The following is a 19,694-nucleotide window of genomic DNA, read 5'->3' on the forward strand; positions in this document are numbered from 1 at the left end:
CAGTCCCATAACTCTTGCACTCCTAATATCCCTAAGGCCCTGATGCCGCGTACACACGATCATTTTTCGGCATGAAAGAAAAATCGTTTTTCAGCATGTCCAAAAAACTAAGTTTTTCCAACTTCATCATTAAACGATGTTACCCACACACCATCGTTTTAAAAAAATGATGAACATAGCGCGGTGACGTACAACACGTACAATGGCACTATTAAGGGGAAGCTCCATTCGCCTTTGGGCTGCTTTAGTCGATTCATTGTTGGCAAAAGACGATTCACGCTTTTCTGTCTGTTACAGCGTGATGAATGTGCTTACTCCATTATGAACGGTAGTTTTACCAGAACGAGCGCTCCCGTCTCATAACTTGCTTCTGAGCATGCGCGGGTTTAAAACGTCGTTTTAGCCCACATACGATAATTTTTTACAACCCGAAAAACGACATTTTTTAAAACGACGTTAAAAAATGCAGCATGTTCAGAAACTGTAAAACACACGATCATTTGAAATTACGTTTTTAAAAACTTTGCTTTTTTTCATGTCGAAAAAATGATCGTGTGTACACGGCATGAGATTGGAAGCAATATAATCAGATTATGCATGGGCCAGGAAATCAGTTATGTTCATGTAGTGATCAGCTCCCAGAAAGGTGGGAATATTTCAGGGGTATGGGAATACAGAACAGCGCAAACTAAAAAGGATAGTGTGCTTATAGTAAGAGCCTCTATCTCCAATTATTATTTTTTTGTGGTAGAACTTCATGATTCCAGTTGCACTTTAAAGCTGGGTTCACACTAGAAAACGCAGCAGCTGACAACAGGAGTCCGGTTTGTCTCCATTCACCGTTTCAGGTCCAATTTCAGCCCGAATTTTGGGCCGAGTTCGGACCTGAAATGAAGCAAAAGACGTACAGGACTCCTTTGCAAGTCACACAGGAGCCGCTGCGGAGATGTGTGAACCAGCTCCATAGAGAGCCAGTCACAATCTACTGCTATGCGAATTGGATGACGTGAAACCCGCATCCAATTAGCAATGGTGTGAATACAGCCCAAAGCTAAATTCCGGCCAAAAAAAAAAAAATAGAGTTACGTACCGGTAACGTCTTTTCCAGTAGTCTTTCAGGACAGCCCACAATTGAGAGATACTCCTCCTCTTCCTCTAGGAAACACTGCGCCAGCCCATAAATTTCTCACTCCCCCTGCCAGACCTCAGTATTTATACGAGCACCTCCGGTCAGCTGGGGAGACACAAGAACATGTTAATAACATACAATTACATATCAACATCATGTCCTGGTCTTGAAATCAGACTTCCTCTATTCGGGTGGGTACCCAGGGCTGTCCTGAAAGACTACTGGAAAAGACGTTACCGGTACGTAACTCTATTTTTCCCCTCCCGTCTTTCAGGACAGCCCACAATTGAGAGGATAACCGAGAACTTACCAACTAGGGTGGGACTATGGCTTGCAAAACCTTTCGTCCAAAGGCTTGCTCACCTGCCGAAACCAGGTCCACCCTGTAGTGTTTAACGAAGGTGGTGTAGCTGGACCATGTTGCTGCTTTGCAAATCTGTTCCGGCGTTGCTCCCGCTCTTTCTGCTTGAGAGGTTGCCAGCGCTCGAGTGGAGTGTGCTTTAATTCCTGTAGGGATATCCCTACCAGCCAAAGTGTATGCTTGCTCAATGCTTAGTCTTAGCCACCTGGCAATAGTGCGCCTGGATGCTTTGCATCCCTTCCTGGTTCCAGAAAATAAAACAAATAGTGAGTCTGACCGTCTAAACGGTTTAGTCACCTCTAAATAATGTAGGATACTTCTCCTAACATCTAACGTACTGAAACGTCGTTCCCTTTCCCCCGAAGGGTTGGAACAAAAAGAGGGTAAAACTATATCTTGACTCCTGTGAAACTTTGAAGTCACTTTAGGAAGAAAGGCTGGATCGGTCTTGAAAACGACCCGATCCGGGAAAATAACACAAAAAGGGGGTCTGATCGATAGAGCTTCTAGCTCGCTGACCCTCCTAGCAGTGGTCACTGCAACCAAAAAAGCTGTTTTTAAGGTTAAATCCCTTAGAGAACAATTGTCTAAGGGCTCAAAGGGAGTACCCGTTAGGGTACGCAATACCAGAGACAGGTCCCAACTGGGGAAGGGTGGCCCTCGAGCTGGTCTCTGTCTGGATAGTGCTTTAAAGAACCTGACTATCCAGGGACTGGTGGCCAGAGGTTTTTCTAAATACACCGTAAGTGCCGAAACCTGCCCTTTAAGGGTGCTAACCGAAAGACCCTTATCTGCCCCACACTGAAGAAATTCTAAGACAGCCGTGGGGCTCTGTACAGAACAGGGGCAATTTACACACCATTCGTTGAAACGAAGCCAAACCTTCTTGTAAATTTTGCGTGTCTCCTTTTTTCTACTATTAAGGAGGGTGGCAATTAAACCTTCGGAAAATCCCTTGGATCTTAGTATGGCTTCCTCAGTAGCCACGCTGCTAGCCTCCACTTGTGGACTTGTGGACATAGGACTGGGCCCTGTGATAGAAGATCCTCCCGCTGAGGTAGAAATAAGGGTGGTTCTGCCGCTAATTGTTTGAGGACTGAGAACCAAGCCCTCTTGGGCCAGTAAGGAGCTACCAGGACTAGAGAGGTGTGCTCTAATTGGAATTTTCTCAGTACTGCTGGAAGAAGTACCGGAGGTGGGAATGCATAGCATCTTCCGAACTTCCAGCTTTGGGACAGGGCATCCACTCCCCTTGCTCCTTCTCCTTTGTTCAGGGAGAAGAAACAGGGGATTTTCGCATTTTCTCTTGAGGCGAAGAGGTCCACCTCCAGAGTTCCCCATCTCTTGTTCAGGAGATGAAAGACCTCCTGGTTGAGGGTCCACTCGCCCTCCCTCAGCTGCCTCCGACTGAGGAAGTCTGCTGTTACGTTTCTTTCTCCCCTCAGAAAGACCGCCGAAAGGGAGAGGGTGTGGATCTCGGCCCAGCCCAGAATCTCTGCTGTCAGGACCGACAAACTTTCGCTTCTCGTGCCGCCCTGCTTGTTTAAATAGGCTACGGCCGATGAATTGTCCGATCTCACCTGAATGTGGTGCCCCTGGAGTTCCTCCTGAAAGAACCTGAGGGCTAGGCCCACTGCCCTCAGCTCCTTCCAATTGGAAGATCTTTTTAGATCTTGGAGATCCCAGGTACCCTGCGCTGGAAGGGATCCCAGGTGCGCTCCCCAGCCCTTGCCGCTTGCGTCTGTGGTTACCACCCGAGACACCGGGATAATCCACAGACGTCCTTGGGTTATGTTGGTGGTCTTTCTCCACCACCAGAGGGATCTTTTTACCTGAAGGGGTACTAGAATCAAGGAGTCTAGGGCTTCTAGGCTGTGATCCCAGACCCTTAGTAGGAAGGCCTGTAGTGGGCGAAAGTGAATCCCTGCCCACTGTACGGCTGGGAGGGCAGATGTCAGCAGACCTAGCGTTGACATCAGGGACCTTAGTGACACCTGTTGATTGTTTTGGAGGGAAGCTACTGCTCTGTCCAATTTCTTGACTTTCTCTACCGGGAGGAACACTCTTGAGAGAGTAGAATCCAGCAGGTACCCTAGGTAAGTGATCTGTTGGGATGGAATTAAACTGGACTTGTCTAGGTTCAGTAACCACCCTAGGTCTGTTAAAACCTTCTTGGTCACTTCCAGGTCCCTGGATAGCTGCTCTGGCGAGGCTGCGAAAAGTAGCAGGTCGTCCAGATAGGCTATGATGGATATTCCCTGAAGTCGCAGAAACGCTAAGGGTTCTGCCAGGATTTTGGTAAAAATCCGGGGCGAGGAGGATAGCCCGAATGGCAGAGCCTGGAACTGGAGGTGTACAATCGTTCCCTCTAGGTCCACGGCCAATCGCAGATAACTCTGGGAATTCCCCGCAATCGGGACGTGTAGGTATGCGTCTCTGAGGTCCAGAGATACCATGAAACAATTGAGGGGAAGGAGGGCTCTGACTGTATAAATTGATTCCATACGGAATTTCCTGTATGAAATGGATCTGTTCAGAGGTTTTAGGTTTAGGATTAACCTGTATTTTCCCGAGGGCTTCTTTACCACAAAGATGTGTGAATAAAATCCCCTTCCTTCCTCTGCCCTTGGAACTCTGAGGATGACACTCTGATCCTCTAGTTCCCTTAGAGCTCCCAACAAGGCTTCGGATTTCTCCTTGTCCCTGGGTAGATGGGTGACTAGGTATCTCTGGGGGGGAGGTGATGAAAATTCCAGTCGGTATCCCCCTCTTATGACCGCCAGGACAAACTGGTTTGGGGAGATTGATTCCCATTGTGGGAGAAAGGTCCCCAGTCTTCCTCCCACCCTGACTAACGAGTCATGGGTTTTTAGGGGGCTGGACAGGAGGGTGAAAAATCGCTCCACCTCTGCCTCTGCCCCTGGGGGTCCAAACCTTCTTTTGGCCTGCTGGTTTGGCCCCTTTTTGCTTGTGCGGACGAAACCCCCTTCCTGCCTGTACTGTGACTCTTTTTTTAGGAGGAAAGGCTTTCTTTTTGTCCGCCGTGCGGTCTAGTACTGCTTCAAGGCCTGGGCCAAAAAGCAGGTCCCCTGTGAAGGGAATACCACATAACTTGGATTTAGAGGCGCTGTCGCCAGTCCAAGTCTTGAGCCAAAGGGCCCTTCTGGCCGAGTTAGCCAGAACCGCCGATCTGGCCGACATGCGGACTGACTCCGCTGAGGCATCCGCTATATAAGCGACTCCTTGCAGGATAGTAGGGAAGGAGGCTAAAATAGTTTCCTTATCCGTACCAGCTTCAATGTGCTCCTGAATTTTAGAGAGCCAATGCTCCAGATTGCGAGCCATTACTGTGACGGCAAGTTCTGGTTTAAGATTCCCCATAGTAGAATCCCAACATTTCTTTAATAGGGAATCCATTCTTTTGTCCATAGCATCGGACAAAACCCCCATGTCCTCGAACGCTAAATCCGTGTTCCTGGACACTTGGGAGAAGGCGGCGTCTAATTTGGGGCTTTTGTTCCAAACAGATAAAGGATCCTCTGAGAAAGGGAATCTCCTCTTTAGGGATCTGGAAAAAAAGGGTTTCCTTTCAGGATCCTGCCACTCCTTCTTAATGGTCTCAACCAGTATATCATGCACTGGGAAGACCTTTCTCTCTTGCTCCTCCAGACCCCTGTACATTCGATCATGGAGGGTAAGAGGTTTCTTGTCGGTTTGGATACCAAGGGTTGTGTAAACTGCCCCTAAGAGGTCCTCTACCTCATCCAGTGACAATTTGTACCTAGAGGGCTTCCTGGACTCCCCGTCCTGGTCCTCTCCCTCTGACCCCTCTTGAGAATCAGAGGTGGCACTATCTGGAGGAACCTGTTCCTCTTGGGAAGGGCCTGCGGAAACATCTGCCATAGCTGCTGCAATGGGTATGACAGGAGCAGAACCCTGAGCCTGTGGCTGGGTTGTAACCTGGGTAGGGACAGCCAAAGGCTGTAACCTCTCAAACAGAGATTTGAATGAGGAGAACGTGGATGACAGTTCTTTAACAGAGGCTGCAAGTCCTGACTCCTGTTCTAATTCATTTTCCCTGACCAGGGATTGAATGCAATCCCTACATAGGACCTTAGTCCATGTTTCTGGAAGGACATCCCTACAGGAGGCACACTTCCTCTTTGAGCTATGCCTTCCACTACCCGTTTTTTCAATGGCTTTCTGAAACACGGAAAGGGCAGAAAACAACAGTTATAAAAATAAAAATTTAGTTACAACCCTGGGAGTGCACCTAGCCCCCTATAAACCCTGGGACTAAGGACTCCCCCTCCCCTGGCCACCCAGGGGGCTTGCCTCCCCATGCATTGAACCCTACATGGAGAGGCAAACCTAAGCTAGAGAGCGCCCCTCCCCAGGGTACTCTTACCTTAGGCTCGCTGGAGGTAGCGTCAGTTGTCAGGGCTGGCTCTGGAGATGCTGCCGACATGACTGCAGGTGGCTGCTTGCTGAGAGCTTTCTCCTCGCCTGTGCGAGATCCGACTCCCTCCAGCGTCCGCCCGGACCTCCTATCAGCACCGCGACCCGGAACCGGAAGTCGCGGTTCAAAGGGGAGACATCCGCTCTACGCCGGAAATGACGTCACCCGCCGTCCAGCCCGCTCGGTTCAAAAAAATTCTTTGCGGCCTGTAGTACAGGGCGAGCCTGGATGTCCCCCCCGCTGCGCCCCGCTGGACGAGATAGGGGTCCCCCGCAACCAGGAGCCGCGCTCGGCGTGGAAGGGGTGGCTAATGGTGGGCCTGCACCGCACCAGGATTCACCTGGAAGCCTCTGCTTCCTTAAGGTAAAATAGATGGCCTCAGTCCTCTGCCTGAATTGGCCTAGGTTCCCATGCACAGTGTCTCCCCACCGGAGGAAACACTAATACTGAGGTCTGGCAGGGGGAGTGAGAAATTTATGGGCTGGCGCAGTGTTTCCTAGAGGAAGAGGAGGAGTATCTCTCAATTGTGGGCTGTCCTGAAAGACGGGAGGGGAAAAAAGTTTTCCCCTTGCCAATTTTTTTGTCTAGGGGAGAGATAAAGGGAGATACACCTACCTGGATCCTCCCCACAGAAGACTGATCCCCTGCACTCTAGATCGGTGGACTGTTCCTGATGTCATTAAGCCAAGAGAAGGCTCCATAGACCTGCTCTGGACTTGAGGACTCCTGGAACAGTCCACTGCTGGATTGTGGGGGGGTGCGCGCATAGGAACGGGTGATTAGAAGGCTTTCTCCTTTCTCCTGGACAGCAACAGCATTTAACATGGTTGTAAACCCTTACAGACCACTTTAACCTACAGGAAAGCCTAGATTAAGGCTTAACTGTAGGTGCAACAAATAACTCCTAATCCTACACGTTTAGGAGATATTTCCAAAAGACATGCACCGATGTCTATGGCACATGTGCCGTAGACAGCGGCATGCAGGCGCACTGAGCGTGCCGTTACTAACGGTGATCATGCCATCAGTTGCGGCACCCGTGCGCATGCGCGGGAGTGGAGTCATCGCGGCTGCGGCCAGTCACAGCACCGGAGCCGCGATACGAGGAAGACTCGGGGAAAGATAGCGGCGGAGGTGAGGAACGAGCACCGCTGCGGGGGCTTCGATCTCAGGCAAGTAATACATAATGAGCTAGTATGCCATGTACAAGAGACACAGATCGGTCTCCTCTCTCCGTGACAGGACGTGGAGCTCTGTGTTTACACACAGTGCTCCACGTCCCCGCTCAGTTACCGGGCAATCGCGGGTGCCCGGCGGCCATCGCGGCCGCCGGGCACGCGCACAGTGCCAGCAGAGTACGCGCGCCCCCTAGCAGCTTTTAATGACAGGACGTCATTTGATGTCCTGTCAGAACAACAGGGGATTCCGCCCACCGTCATTTGACGGCGTGCGGTTGTAAGAAGGTTAAAGTGTCACTACATCCACATCATAAAAAACGATCAATACATGCTGTATTATATGCTGTTCATACTAACTCACTAGGAGATTAGTTTCCCATATTCTGCAAAACATTTGGTTGATCCTGCTTCTGTTCATGTCCTCAATTTAGCTAGAGGTTTTGCAGAGCAGTGGTGATAACTCTGCACATGCTCAGTTGTGAGTAAGTTTCTATGCTGAGCATTTCCTCCCTATCACATCTGAGCAGCCCATGTGACTGTAGAGTCACACATGTGGGCATATATACAGTTTTAAATGACAGCCCACTCCCTCCTACTTGCCCACTAACCAGCTTAACACATTGGGGATAGGATATTACATGTAGATTAATGGAGGCTTCACATCCCTTTTATGCTAAGACACAGGCTGGAGGGACAAGACACAGCTTGTGACTGGCAGAAATCCACCCAAACCATGTTACTCCCAAAAAATAAAGATTTAGTTTCAAATATATATTTGTATGACAATTTAAAACAGTTTGATACTAAATTTGTATTTTTACTCTGGAAGTAAGGCCTTTTTTTTTATGTTGAACATGTGACCAGCAGCAGAGGACTAGAAGCTCCTCCTGCATTGTGTTTCTCTGCAGACAGACTGGGAAAGAGCTAGGTCTTGTGACGGCTGTCTAAAAATTAGGAAAAGGGTACTTAAAGAGGATGTCCCCTGAAAAAAAAAAAATATTAAAAGCCAGCAGCTACAAATACTGCAGCTGCTGACTTTTAATATGAGGACACTTACCTGTCCTGGAGTCCAGCGCCGTCCGCAGCAGAGGACGAGCGATCGCTCGTCACTCTGCGCTCCCCCGCCATCCTCAGGTGAGGGAACCAGGAAGTAAATCGCTCCTGCTTCACTGCCCGGTTCCCTACGGCGCATGCGCGAGTCGCGCTAAGCCTGACGATTGGCTCCCGCTGTGTACTGGGAGCCGAGTGTTCCCAGAACACAACAGGGACGGGAAGTGACGTCATTCCCACAGTCTACCCGAGACTGTGTGGCAGAAGTGGGTGCAAATACCTGTCTTTAGACAGGTATCTGCACCCCCCTCCCCCTGAAAGGTGTCAAATGTGACACCGGAGGAGGGGAGGGTTCCGATCAGCGGGAGTTCCACTTTAGGGTGGAGCTCCGCTTTAATTTTTTTTTTTTTATAATTACAGTACTATCATACACATACAGAAACACAAGGGACAATGTAAATAAAGTATGTGTTTTAGTATCACTTTAAAGGGCTGCACACCATTAAGGCCCCTTTCAGCTCGCTTGGATCTGTCTGCCAGTTTTTCAGGCAGATCTGAACGGGCCACCCATTGACTTCTATGGGCAGGCGGATGTCAGTAAGTGGAGATGTATCCGCTGACACCTGCCTGCTATCCAATCTGACAAGATCCACTCAAAACAGACTGATGGCGATACGTTCGCTATACGTCCAGCGGATCGGATGAAAACGAACAGGCTGTCCTTTTTCATTCGATCTCCCCATAGAAAACAAAGGGGCTCTGACAGGTCCATCCCTGCACAGTGAGCGGATATGGACTGGTCATCCACCTGCTCAGCGGGGATCAACGGATCGATCCCCCGCTGAGCTAGTGGAGTCCATCCAGCGGATCCGCCACGTGTGAAAAGGGCCCAAGAAATCTAGTATTTCTGCACCCAGGAGTCACAGGTGCTTTTATACAGCGGTGACCAGTAACCTTTACATGACAGATGCCGTAGTCGTAGGCAGGCAACTGCACATCCGAGTGGTTACAGACTTATAGGGACAGATAACCTGCCGGGATGCAATATTCCATCGCTGTTTTAGTGTTACCAAAGCGGATGTACAGTTATAGAAGTACACCTGTGGCACCAGTCAGCCTGTCATCGATTTGTACAGGCTGCTGGCCGTGGCTGTACTCGAACCCTTGGACTCACGGGTGCAGAAATATGCTCCTTCCTTGACAATGTATGGCCCATGAACCTTAAAGCGGAGGTTCACCCAAATAACATCTATATCAGACCAACTTCTTTATACTTCTAAGATGTACAGTCCGCATTTTTTATTTTTTTACGCTGTACATACCGTATAATCTATATTTGCAATCTGGCTTCCGGGTACTTCTCCCCGCAGGAGTAGGCGTTTCTATGCTGAGGAGGAATGTCCTCTGGGAGGTCGCCCAGATGATTAACGTCCTTTCAGAAAAAGTTCCGCCTGGCGGATAAGGCTCCGCCCCCTGTATTGCGTAGGCGCGTCACGGTGCTTCCGATAGAAGCCGAACAGGCAGAGCTGCGAGTCGGCTCTATACGGCACCTGCGCGCCGACTAGGAACCCTGTAGAGCTGACTGCGCAGGCGCCGTATAGAGCTTCTTCATGTTCGGCTTCTTTCGGAAACGCTGTGACTCGCCTACGCAATACAGGGGGTGGGGCCTTATCCGCCGGGCGGAACTTTCTTCTGAAAGGACGTCAATCATCTGGGCGACCTCCCAGAGGACATTCCTCCTCAGCATAGAAACGCCTACTCCCGCGGGGAGAAGTACCCGGAAGCCAGATTGCAAATATAGATTATACGGTATGTACAGCGTAAAAAAAATAAAATGCGGACTGTACATGTTAGAAGTATAAAGAAGTTGGTCTGATATAGATGTTATTTGGGTGAACCTCTGCTTTAACAAGGCAGCAACCACATTTGCCCTTAAATCTAAGATTCTGCCATATGCTGAAGGGCGCACAACAGTGACAGGTGGCTTCAGTTTTTGTTCAGGGTAGTCTGCTGTGTCAATCATAAGCCAAAGCCTTGGAAGAAATCAAAATTAAAATGTGCTGAACTCATGATACTACAAAACCCGTACAAAATTTCCCAGCATGCCCCACCTCCATGTCCCAGTAATGACGCAGCAAGTGCAAAAAAAAAAAAAAGCTCCCTGCTATGACATCATAAATGTGAGAAAAAGCACATGAACTGCCCACAGAAGTTGGAGGCATACGCTCAATTACTTAATGTTGGCCCTTGTTAATGTTTAGTCGTCATTTGTATTTGTTTCGTCTCAGAGCTCAGAGAAAATAAAGTGCAAGAAGAGAGAGTAGCGTTAGAAAAGAAGGAGAGTTTATGTCAAGTAAATTACTTCAATTCCTCAGGCCTGTTGTGCCGGCTCCCGGAGGTTTCGCCGAATTGGTTAACATTAGCAACATTGCCCCTCCTAGAATTATATGCCACTGTGAGGATGAAGAGACAAAACAGACATCACTAATAACCCTAGACACATGACATGTGAAGGAGGCTAAAGACACTAAAGCACCTAAAGAGAGCATTTGGCTGCCACAAAGATATAAACGTTGTATTGCATCAAAGGGCTCAATACAATACAGACGGCTCAGGGAATACTTAGCTTTGCGCTGACACTGTGGAACTGAATGGCTTCTTATTACCCAAGAAATGTGTGCCAGTGAGAGACTGCCAACCGTATGTGTATAACCGCTGGAAATTATGTATAAAAACAGGGGAAGAGGAGTGTCCCATTCTCATTCTAAGGGCTTGTTTATACTCTAAGCAGTCAAACAGGTTTATAAAACACAGTAGGAATGCATATGCAAGAACAATTCATGTACTTTAAAGTGGAGGTTCACCCTAAAACACGTATATACCATTCCATCCAGCATACTGCCGACATGTACAGTATGCTGTGTTATTTTTTTTGTGCAGTACATACAGCCGTATAGCTATTTTACGGGTATTGAATCCCGCGGGACTGGGCGTTCCTATTCAGAGACTAAGTGATTGACGTGATGACAAAAGCTTCCCCCCGGCGCATAAGCGCGTCACCAGTTTCCAAAAGAAGCCGAACGTCGGTGCACAGGCGCTGTATAGAGCCGACTCGCAGTTCGGCTTCTTTCGGAAACTGGTGACGCGCTTCACTCAATCACTTATAGGTAGATTCACAAAGAGTTAGGCCGGCTTATCTACAGATAAGCCGACCTAACTCTGAATCTAAGCCGACCTATGTTTAAGTGTATTCTCAAACAGAGATACACTTAAACATATCTAAGATAGAACGGCGCAAGCCAGCCTATCTTAGGTTGCAATGTTTCTTTTGGCCGCTAGATGGCGCTTCCATTGCGGCTGGCCTAGATTATGTAAATTAGGGGATACGCCGATTCACAAGCGTACGCCGGGCCTACACCGTCGCATTACGTCGTTTCCGTATGCGATAGGCCGCCTAAAGTTATTCCACCTATGAGGTGTAATAACAATGTTAAGTATGGCCGCCGTTCCCGCCGCGAGGTTCGAATTTTTTACGTCGTTTGCGAATCGGGATTTACCTGGTTTACGCACGCGTCGAAATCAATAGGCCCATACGGCCTACTTAGCCGCAATGCGCACTGGGAAATGTAGTCGCCCGGCGCATGCGCAGTGTAAAAAACGTCAAAAAACGTGAGGTCAAGTCTCATTTCCATACTACACTCCCCCCTCCCAGTCATTTGAATTAGGCGCGCTTACGCCAGCTCGTTTTAGGCTATGCCGCCCAAAATTTGAAGGGAAGTGGTTTGAGAATCACCAATAGCCTAAATAATTTTCGGCGGTGTAGCCTAAAAAGACTAGGCTAGGCCGTCCTAAATTTAGGCCAACCTATGTGAATCTACCCATTAGTCTCTGAATAGGAACGCCCCGGAAAATAGCTATACGGCGGTGTGTACAGCGGGGAAAAAAAAAAAAAAGAACCAGCATACTGTACATGTCGGCAGTACGCTTGATGGAATGGTATATACATGTTTTAGGGTGAACCTCCGCTTTAACAAGACTAGTTTACACAATTGCAGTGCCTCATGTGCGTTTAAAGCATGGTCCTTTTTTCGCACTGGAGCGCAAATAAATGTACTGCAAATGCATGCAATTCAGTAAAAAAAAAAAAAAAAAAAAAAAAAAAAAAAAAAAAGAGAGAGAGAGAGAGAGAGAGAGAGAGAAGGAAAAAAAATAATAATAATAAAAACAACAAAAAAAAAAACATTACAAACATATGTAAAAGCTTATGCTGGACTGCATAGTAAATGCGAGGATTGTGGTGTAAACAATCTCCAACTGCCATTCTTCTAGCGTAGGTTGGAAGACTATTTTAGAGCAGAACTAAAACTGTAAAATACATAAATTGCATGCAGGCAGAATTTTTATTACAGAAAAGGAATGTATACTGAGCTGCACGTTCATAGATCAGTGTACATTCTCAACACGCCTTGGTTCAGGAATAAAACTCCTGAGTGCATGCGCAGTTGTGCCAGTTCCTGCCAGATAATCAAGATCAATGAAGACGCAGCACCTGGAAAAGTCCAAAGAGCTGAAGGAGATGTCAGGTATTGAAGGGGGTGGGGTGGAGGCTTAGTGGATATCTGCAGACTTTTGGAAAAACTGAAAAGGGATGGGAATCTGTTCTGAGAGAGCCTGCTGGCCTCTACAAACCTGGAACAAGTATGCATGTAATCTTCTGTTCCAAGTCAGTGTCTCAAAGTGAAGTTAAAGACAGTCAGGCAACTAGAACTCTTTAGAAAGAGTCCAGCACTAGTACAACCTACATGCACGTTTTTTTTGGTTATCTGCCGATCTGGGAATGCATTTTGCTGTAATGAAAGATAGGTATTCCTAAATCCACCCACCCACTATAGGCCTCTTATATGCAGAAATCCAAATGTGTCAGAACAAAGCTTAAAGGGGCTACATGCATGAAAAAGCAGATCTACCAATTTCAAATGTCAGGAGCTCTATAAATGAGTTGTAAAGGCAGAAGGTTTTTATATCTTCATGCATTAAGGTAAAAAACCTTCTGTGTGTAGCAGTCTCCCCAGCACCCCCTTATAACTTACCTAAACCCCATCTCTCTCCAGGGATGTCCATGAGTGTCTTAGCCGTCCAGGACTCTCCTCCTGATTGGCTGAGACACAGCAGCTGCGCCATTGGCTTCTGTGGCTGTCGATCAAAGTCAGTTAGCCAATAAGGGGGAGGAGAGGGGGCGGGGCTCCCTGTCTGAATGAACACACAGAGCTTTGACTTGGCTTGGAGGTCCCCATAGCAAGCTCCTCGCTGTGGGGGCACTCGACAGAAGCAGAAGCACCGAAGAGGGACCCAGGCTGCTCTGTGCAAAACCCAACACAGAGGAAGCAAGTATAACACGTTTGACATCTTTCACATTATATAAAAAATATTGGGCTTAATTTAATGGGGTTTTTTTTTTTTTTTTAATTCATAAAACCGTTTTTCTTCCAAAAACAAGCTGCAACGGCCATCATTTTATTCCCTAGGGTCTCTGCTAAAAAATACATATATGAGAAGAAAAAAAAAAAAAATACATATATAGGGCCAGATCCACGAAGCAGTTACGCTGGCTTATCTATTGATACGCCGCGTAACTGCTAGGTTGCTCCGGCGTATCTTTGTTTTGTATCCACAAAACAAGATACACCTGAAGCTGGGCTAGATCCGACTGGCGTACGTCTTAGTACGCCGTCGGATCTAAGGTGCATATTTACGCTGGCCGCTAGGTGGCGCTTCTGTCGATTTCCGCGTTGAGTATGCAAATTAGCTAGATACGCGAATCCACAAACGTACGTCCGGCGCATTTTTTTACGTCCTTTCCTTAAGGCTTTTTTCGGCGCAACGTTACCCCTGCTATATGAGGCGTAGCCAATGTTAAGTATGGACGTCGGGCTAGCGTCGAATTTTCCGTCGTGTACGTCGTTTGCGTAAAACGTTCGCGAATAGGGCTTTGCGTAGAATGACGTTCACGTCGAAAGCATTGGCTTGTTGCGGGTTAATTTGGAGCATGCGCACTGGGATACCCCCACGGACTGCGCATGCGCCATTCAGAAAAAAATTAATTTACGTCAGGGCAAGACGTATTAACATAAAACACGCCCCCATCTCATCCATTTGAATTGCACGCCCTTACGCCGACACAGTTACACTACGCCACCGTAACTTATGCCGCAAATTCTTTGTGGATACGGGAAATACGCTGTAAGTTACGGCGGCGTAGTGTATCCGAGATCTACTACGCCGGACGTAAAGAAGCGCCGCGCTACGTGGATCTGGCCCATAATGTTTAGGGGCTCATTTAAAAAAAAAAAAAAAAGATGTTTACAGAGCGACGTGCCAGAATTGGCCTGGATGGGAAGTGGTTAAAGCGGATGTTCCGCCCAAAAAATATATTAAAAGCCAGCAGCTACAAATACTGCAGCTGCTGACTTTTAATATTAGGACACTTACCTGTCCTGGAGTCCAGCGCTGTCCGCAGCAGAGGACGAGCGATCGCTCGTCACCCTGCTGCTCCCCCCTCCATCCACGCTGAGGGAACCAGGAAGTGAAGCGCTCCGGCTTCACTGCCCGGTTCCCTACGGCGCATGCGCAAGTCGCGCTTCGCCTGCCGATTGGCTCCCGCTGTGTGCTGGGAGCCGAGTGTTCCCAGCACACAACGGGGGGGGGGGGGGGGGGGCGCGACGGGATGTGACGCAATGCCCGTGAATGCCGGGCCGGAAGTGGGTGCAAATACCTGTCTTTAGACAGGTATCTGCACCCCCCTCCCCCTGAAAGGTGTCAAATGTGACACCGGAGGGTGCCGATCAGCGTGACTTCACTTTGGGGTGGAGAACCGCTTTAAGTGATATTTCAGTCTTTAGTGTTACTGCAGTGTTAGCTGAAAAATTACCAGCTCAGTGATCGTTTTACGTGTCGCCTGAAAACATTATTTCAAATGGCAGACAAGGACAACACCTCCACTTTTAATTTCCTACAGTCTTTATACACTTTTTTCCTCCCTGATAAAAAGTATTCAACTGTAGTTTCTGATGATATTTTTTTTTAACCTCACACACTGGGGAATCAACAGCTCCAATGTGAGACCATATACAACATGAGAAAAGCACTCACTTTCCCCAGATCATAGTTTTGTGAGCCCTAATGTGCTTATCCCATCAAATCAAATGCAGACCAATTTATTTTAGTTTCCAATTAGATTTTGGTTTGCAATAACAGATGAATTGTAATTGGTTGCTATGCATCTCAGGGCTTTCTGCATCATACCTGCCCCTTTCCTCTACTTTTTTCGGGCATTGTGGTCTAGTATTGTATATTTATGAAGGACAAAAACACTTACGTATTTAGCAAAAAAGGATTTCTGTTCTTGTGGATTTTTTGCTTTCTGGGCTTGTTCCATCTCCAAGCGCTCTATGAAAGATGCAGTTTCAGGTCTGGAAAAAAAAAAAATGATATCCAACAGAGCAAATAAAGTTACAGAAAAATAAAAAACATAGCACACCAATTTGAGATGGGAACTCACACTGCGGCTGGAACAGGCTGATGGATATAGACAGTGGTATTAAACTGCTCCAGATCCACATCCTCCACTTCTGCACCATTGCAAGACCCTGGAAAGGTGACTATGGAAACGCCTACAATATTCCCAGAAATATCCGTGTGAACGGTGATTTGATCTGAGAGATGAGATTCAACCATGGAGCACTGCAATGAAAAAAAAAACAAAACCATGACATAGGCTGGTAAAGTGACCTTGTGCGTTGCACATGCAGGCTAAAAGCAAGTTTCTCCAGCAGAATATACTGGTCTTCCATCTCCTCTCATCAAGAGCCCTATGTAAACTACGAGACAGGTATTCTCTTTGACGAGTGTAAGCTGTTGCAGGGGATGGCATTCAAATGTAACCGTTTTGACTGACATGGCTAAAACACAGGATCACTTCAAAGTGTCAAGTTAGCATAAAAAAATAAAAAATAAAAAATAAAAAGCAAAATAACACATTGATCACATTTTGCTTAGACACATGCTTACTTTCTGTAGATCTTAGCCTTTTAGGTCTGAATTCCACAATTCTGGGTGCTTAAAACATTTGATTTTGTTATTTGTGGATAAATAAAAGGAACCAATTTTACAATAAAGTGCATGTCTCAATGGGAGTGAGACTAATGCCGCGTACACACGATCATTTTTCAGTAGGGTTGTCCCGATACCACTTTTTTAAGACCGAGTACAAGTAGCGATACCTTTTTCCAAGTACTTGCCGATACCGAATACCGATACTTTTTTTTCAATGTCAGGTGGCACTGACTGGTGACTGGCGCTGATGGGAACAAATAGTGCCACCTATCAGTGCCATCTGATTGGTGTCATTTGTGGGCACCGATTGCACCGACAGGTGGCTGGCACTGAAATGCTGCGAAAAATGACACTGAATTTATAATAAAAATATATGCTGCAACGCCCATCTTGGTACACCCTGCACTCGGCGGCAGTAAGCAGCAGCAGACATCTTGTTACGCCCAGCCCATATAGCTCAGGCTGGGTGTAACAAGATGTTTGCTGCTGCTGCTTACTGCAGCCGAGTGCAGGGTGTACCAAGATGAGCGTAGGGACGTTCGGCCGCTGGCGGCGACTGAATGTGGCTGCACCGGTCACAACTCTGATGCAGCTGCACCCTATATCCCTGCCAGCTTACCAAGTTTAACTGCAGGTGAGGACTCGCTTTTCTCCTGCCGACTCCGTCCACCAACTGTGCCCGCCCTCTCCAGCCAGACTCCACCCGCATTTCCTTCCACAGGGGTGTACCTAGAGCATTTGGCCCCAGGGGCGGCTCCTATATCTGGCACCCCCGACTGTAAAATGTAAAAACACCCCACTGTGCCCCCTGCATCCTTCAATATCTTTGTCACTACTGTATAACCCCCTCTCCACAACTAGTATCGGGACAACCCTATTTTTCAGCATGAAAAAAAAAAAAAAAAAAAAAAAAGTTTTTCAGCATGTCCAAAAAACAATGTTTTCCCAACTTCATCATGAAAACGATGTTGCCTACACACCATCGTTTTAAAAAAATTATCTAGCAAAACGCGGTGACGTACAACGGCACTATAAAGGGGAAGTTCTATTCGCCTTTGGGCTGCTTTAGCCGATTCCGTGTTAGTAAAAAACGATTTGCGCTTTTCTGTCTGTTACAGCGTGATGAATGTGCTTACTCCATTATGAACGGTAGTTTTACCAGAACGAGCGCTCCCGTCTCATAACTTGCTTCTGAGCATGCGCTGTTTTTTTTACGTCATTTTAGCCCACACACGATCATTTATACAACCCGAAAAACAACATAGTTTAAAACGACGTTAAAAAATGCATCATGTTCCAATTTTTTTTTGTTGTTTTTTAGAACCTGAAAAATGATGTGTAGCCCACACACCATCATTTTAAATGACGTTTTTTTCATGCCGAAAAATGATCGTGTGCACGCGGCATTAGATTACCTGACCCAGCAGGCAGGAGCACATTCTGTAGAAAAGCATTCCTTTAATACCGCCACTCTTGAAGCCGCTTATAAAGCTCCCCAGCGGAGGTAATGGGTCCCTGCCTGGCATGTCCACAACTTTTGGTCCCAAGTCTTAGGCCTGCTGTGCACTCATGTTCTGCATACTTGTTTCACATTCTTGCCTCAAACTGTTGAAATCAGTGAATTTAATCCTTCAGTATAGATTTCTTTTAAACTCTACATAGATACAAAAACAAGAACTTACTGCCCGGACAAATGATGTAACATATTCTGTGGATTCTTCAGAAAGTCCCAGCTTATAAGGGATCCGTATCCTATAGAGCCCATTCAGGTTTGCAATATCCTGGAAATAAATGTATAATATTTACATGTGTGTGATCACAAAAAAACTTGACCTGCTGGATTCTGATAAACTATTCTATTCTGAGGTGTGCTGAAAGCTAAATAGTGGCATGCATCTTAAAAACAGGGTTTGACAAATTTGCTTGGAATCTTGGAGCCAGCTAAAAAAGTTAGGAGCCAGAAAACTTGGCCCGTCCTGACGAGCTTGCGCGCAGAAGCGAACACATAAGTGAGCAGCGCCCGCATATGTAAACGGTGTTCAAACCACACATGTGAGGTATCGCCACGATTGGTAGAGCGAGAGCAATAATTCTAGCCTTAGATCTCCTCTGTAACTCAAAACATGCAACCTGTAAAATTTTTTAAACGTCGCCTATGAAGATTTTAAAGGGTAAAAGTTTGTCGGCATTCCACGAACGGACGTAATTTTGAAGCGTGACATGTTGGGTATGAGTTTACTCGGCGTAACATTATCTTTCATAATATTAAAAAAAATGGGGATAACTTTACTGTTGTCTTATTTTAATTAAAAAAAGTGTAATTTTTTCCCCAAAAAGTGCGCTTGTAAGACCGCTGCGCAAATACGGCGGGACAGAAAGTATTGCAACGATCGCCATTTTATTCTCTAGGGTGTTAGGATAAAAAATATATATAATGTTTGGGGGTTCTAATTAGAGGGAAGTAACTTGTAATGCTTAACTTGTAATACCAACAGCCACCATCAGATGGCGCCAGCTTACACATCTGGTGGTAATAACTTGTAATACCAATGGCTCACCACCAGATGGCGCCAGCTCACAAAAAAAAACTCATTTTTATATTTTTTTGCCCCCTTTCCAAGCCAAGTCGCCAGGACCCTATTTCTAGTCGCCATGGCGACCGGGATTTGTCGAGCCCAGTCTTAAAATATGACTGTGCCTAGACACTGCTGTTTTGTACACTGCAGTTGTACATCGGCAACGTGAGATCTAAGGTACTGCTGCCTCTGACTGCTAGTCTCAGGAGATTTGATGAGGTAACTACTGTGCTGCTTGTTGTTTACTTTGCTAGAGAGGAAGCTGTACCCAAAGCTCTACAATGCCAGTACATCCCTGCTCTGCTGTATTCTGTTTCTCTGCGCTTTCTACATTCCTACTGCCGCTTCTCAATCATGTTCTTCATACGTCATCAGGGAGCAGCACTGATATGAGGAAGCAAAGCCCTGCTCCTCTACCAAGATGGTCAGTTCCACAGTGCAGAACAATGTTAAGTTAGTAATGGGGGAAAAAAGATAAGCTGCAGGGAGTGTACAGGCAATACTAGGGTCTAGTTCTGACTCTTTTTGGGTGCAGCTTCCACAGTACAAGTCTTCTTCTGTTCTTGCAGTTTATGAAAATTAATTACACTGGTTGCCATCGCAATTTTTTTTTTTAAGGCACTTTGAAACATGCACCCCACCTACCCAGGACCGGATTTACTCCCTTTGCCGCCCCAAGGCCGGGTCCTTCAATGCCGCCCCCCGCCTGCGCAGTACAGGGGGGACATTATCCGCCGGGGGACTTTTTCGGCAACACACGAAGAAGGAGGGGGGGTTTGCTGCCGAATATGACATTGAGAGGCGGGGGTGCTGCTGCCAAAAAGTGCAT

At 47.0% G+C, this 19,694-nt stretch overlaps 1 protein-coding gene across 2 annotated transcripts in view; it reads right to left on the reverse strand.

The window, feature by feature from the left end:
* Nucleotides 1–19,694, reverse strand: part of EMC10 (ER membrane protein complex subunit 10) — a 55,444-nt gene that overhangs the window by 26,485 nt on the left and 9,265 nt on the right. The window contains exons 4-7 of one of the 2 annotated variants that reach the window (XM_040327492.1): nt 17,972–18,070; nt 15,736–15,917; nt 15,553–15,646; nt 10,540–10,630 (exon numbers count right to left, since the gene is read on the reverse strand). In XM_040327492.1, coding sequence (XP_040183426.1) covers nt 10,541–10,630; nt 15,553–15,646; nt 15,736–15,917; nt 17,972–18,070 — 465 coding nt within the window. In that variant the 3' untranslated portion in view covers nt 10,540. The remainder of the gene's footprint in view (nt 1–10,539; nt 10,631–15,552; nt 15,647–15,735; nt 15,918–17,971; nt 18,071–19,694) is intronic. The other variant, XM_040327491.1, reaches the window with a different exon arrangement.

This window comes from Rana temporaria, chromosome 10 (assembly GCF_905171775.1).
Source record: "Rana temporaria chromosome 10, aRanTem1.1, whole genome shotgun sequence".
NCBI classification, from domain to species: domain Eukaryota; kingdom Metazoa; phylum Chordata; class Amphibia; order Anura; family Ranidae; genus Rana; species Rana temporaria.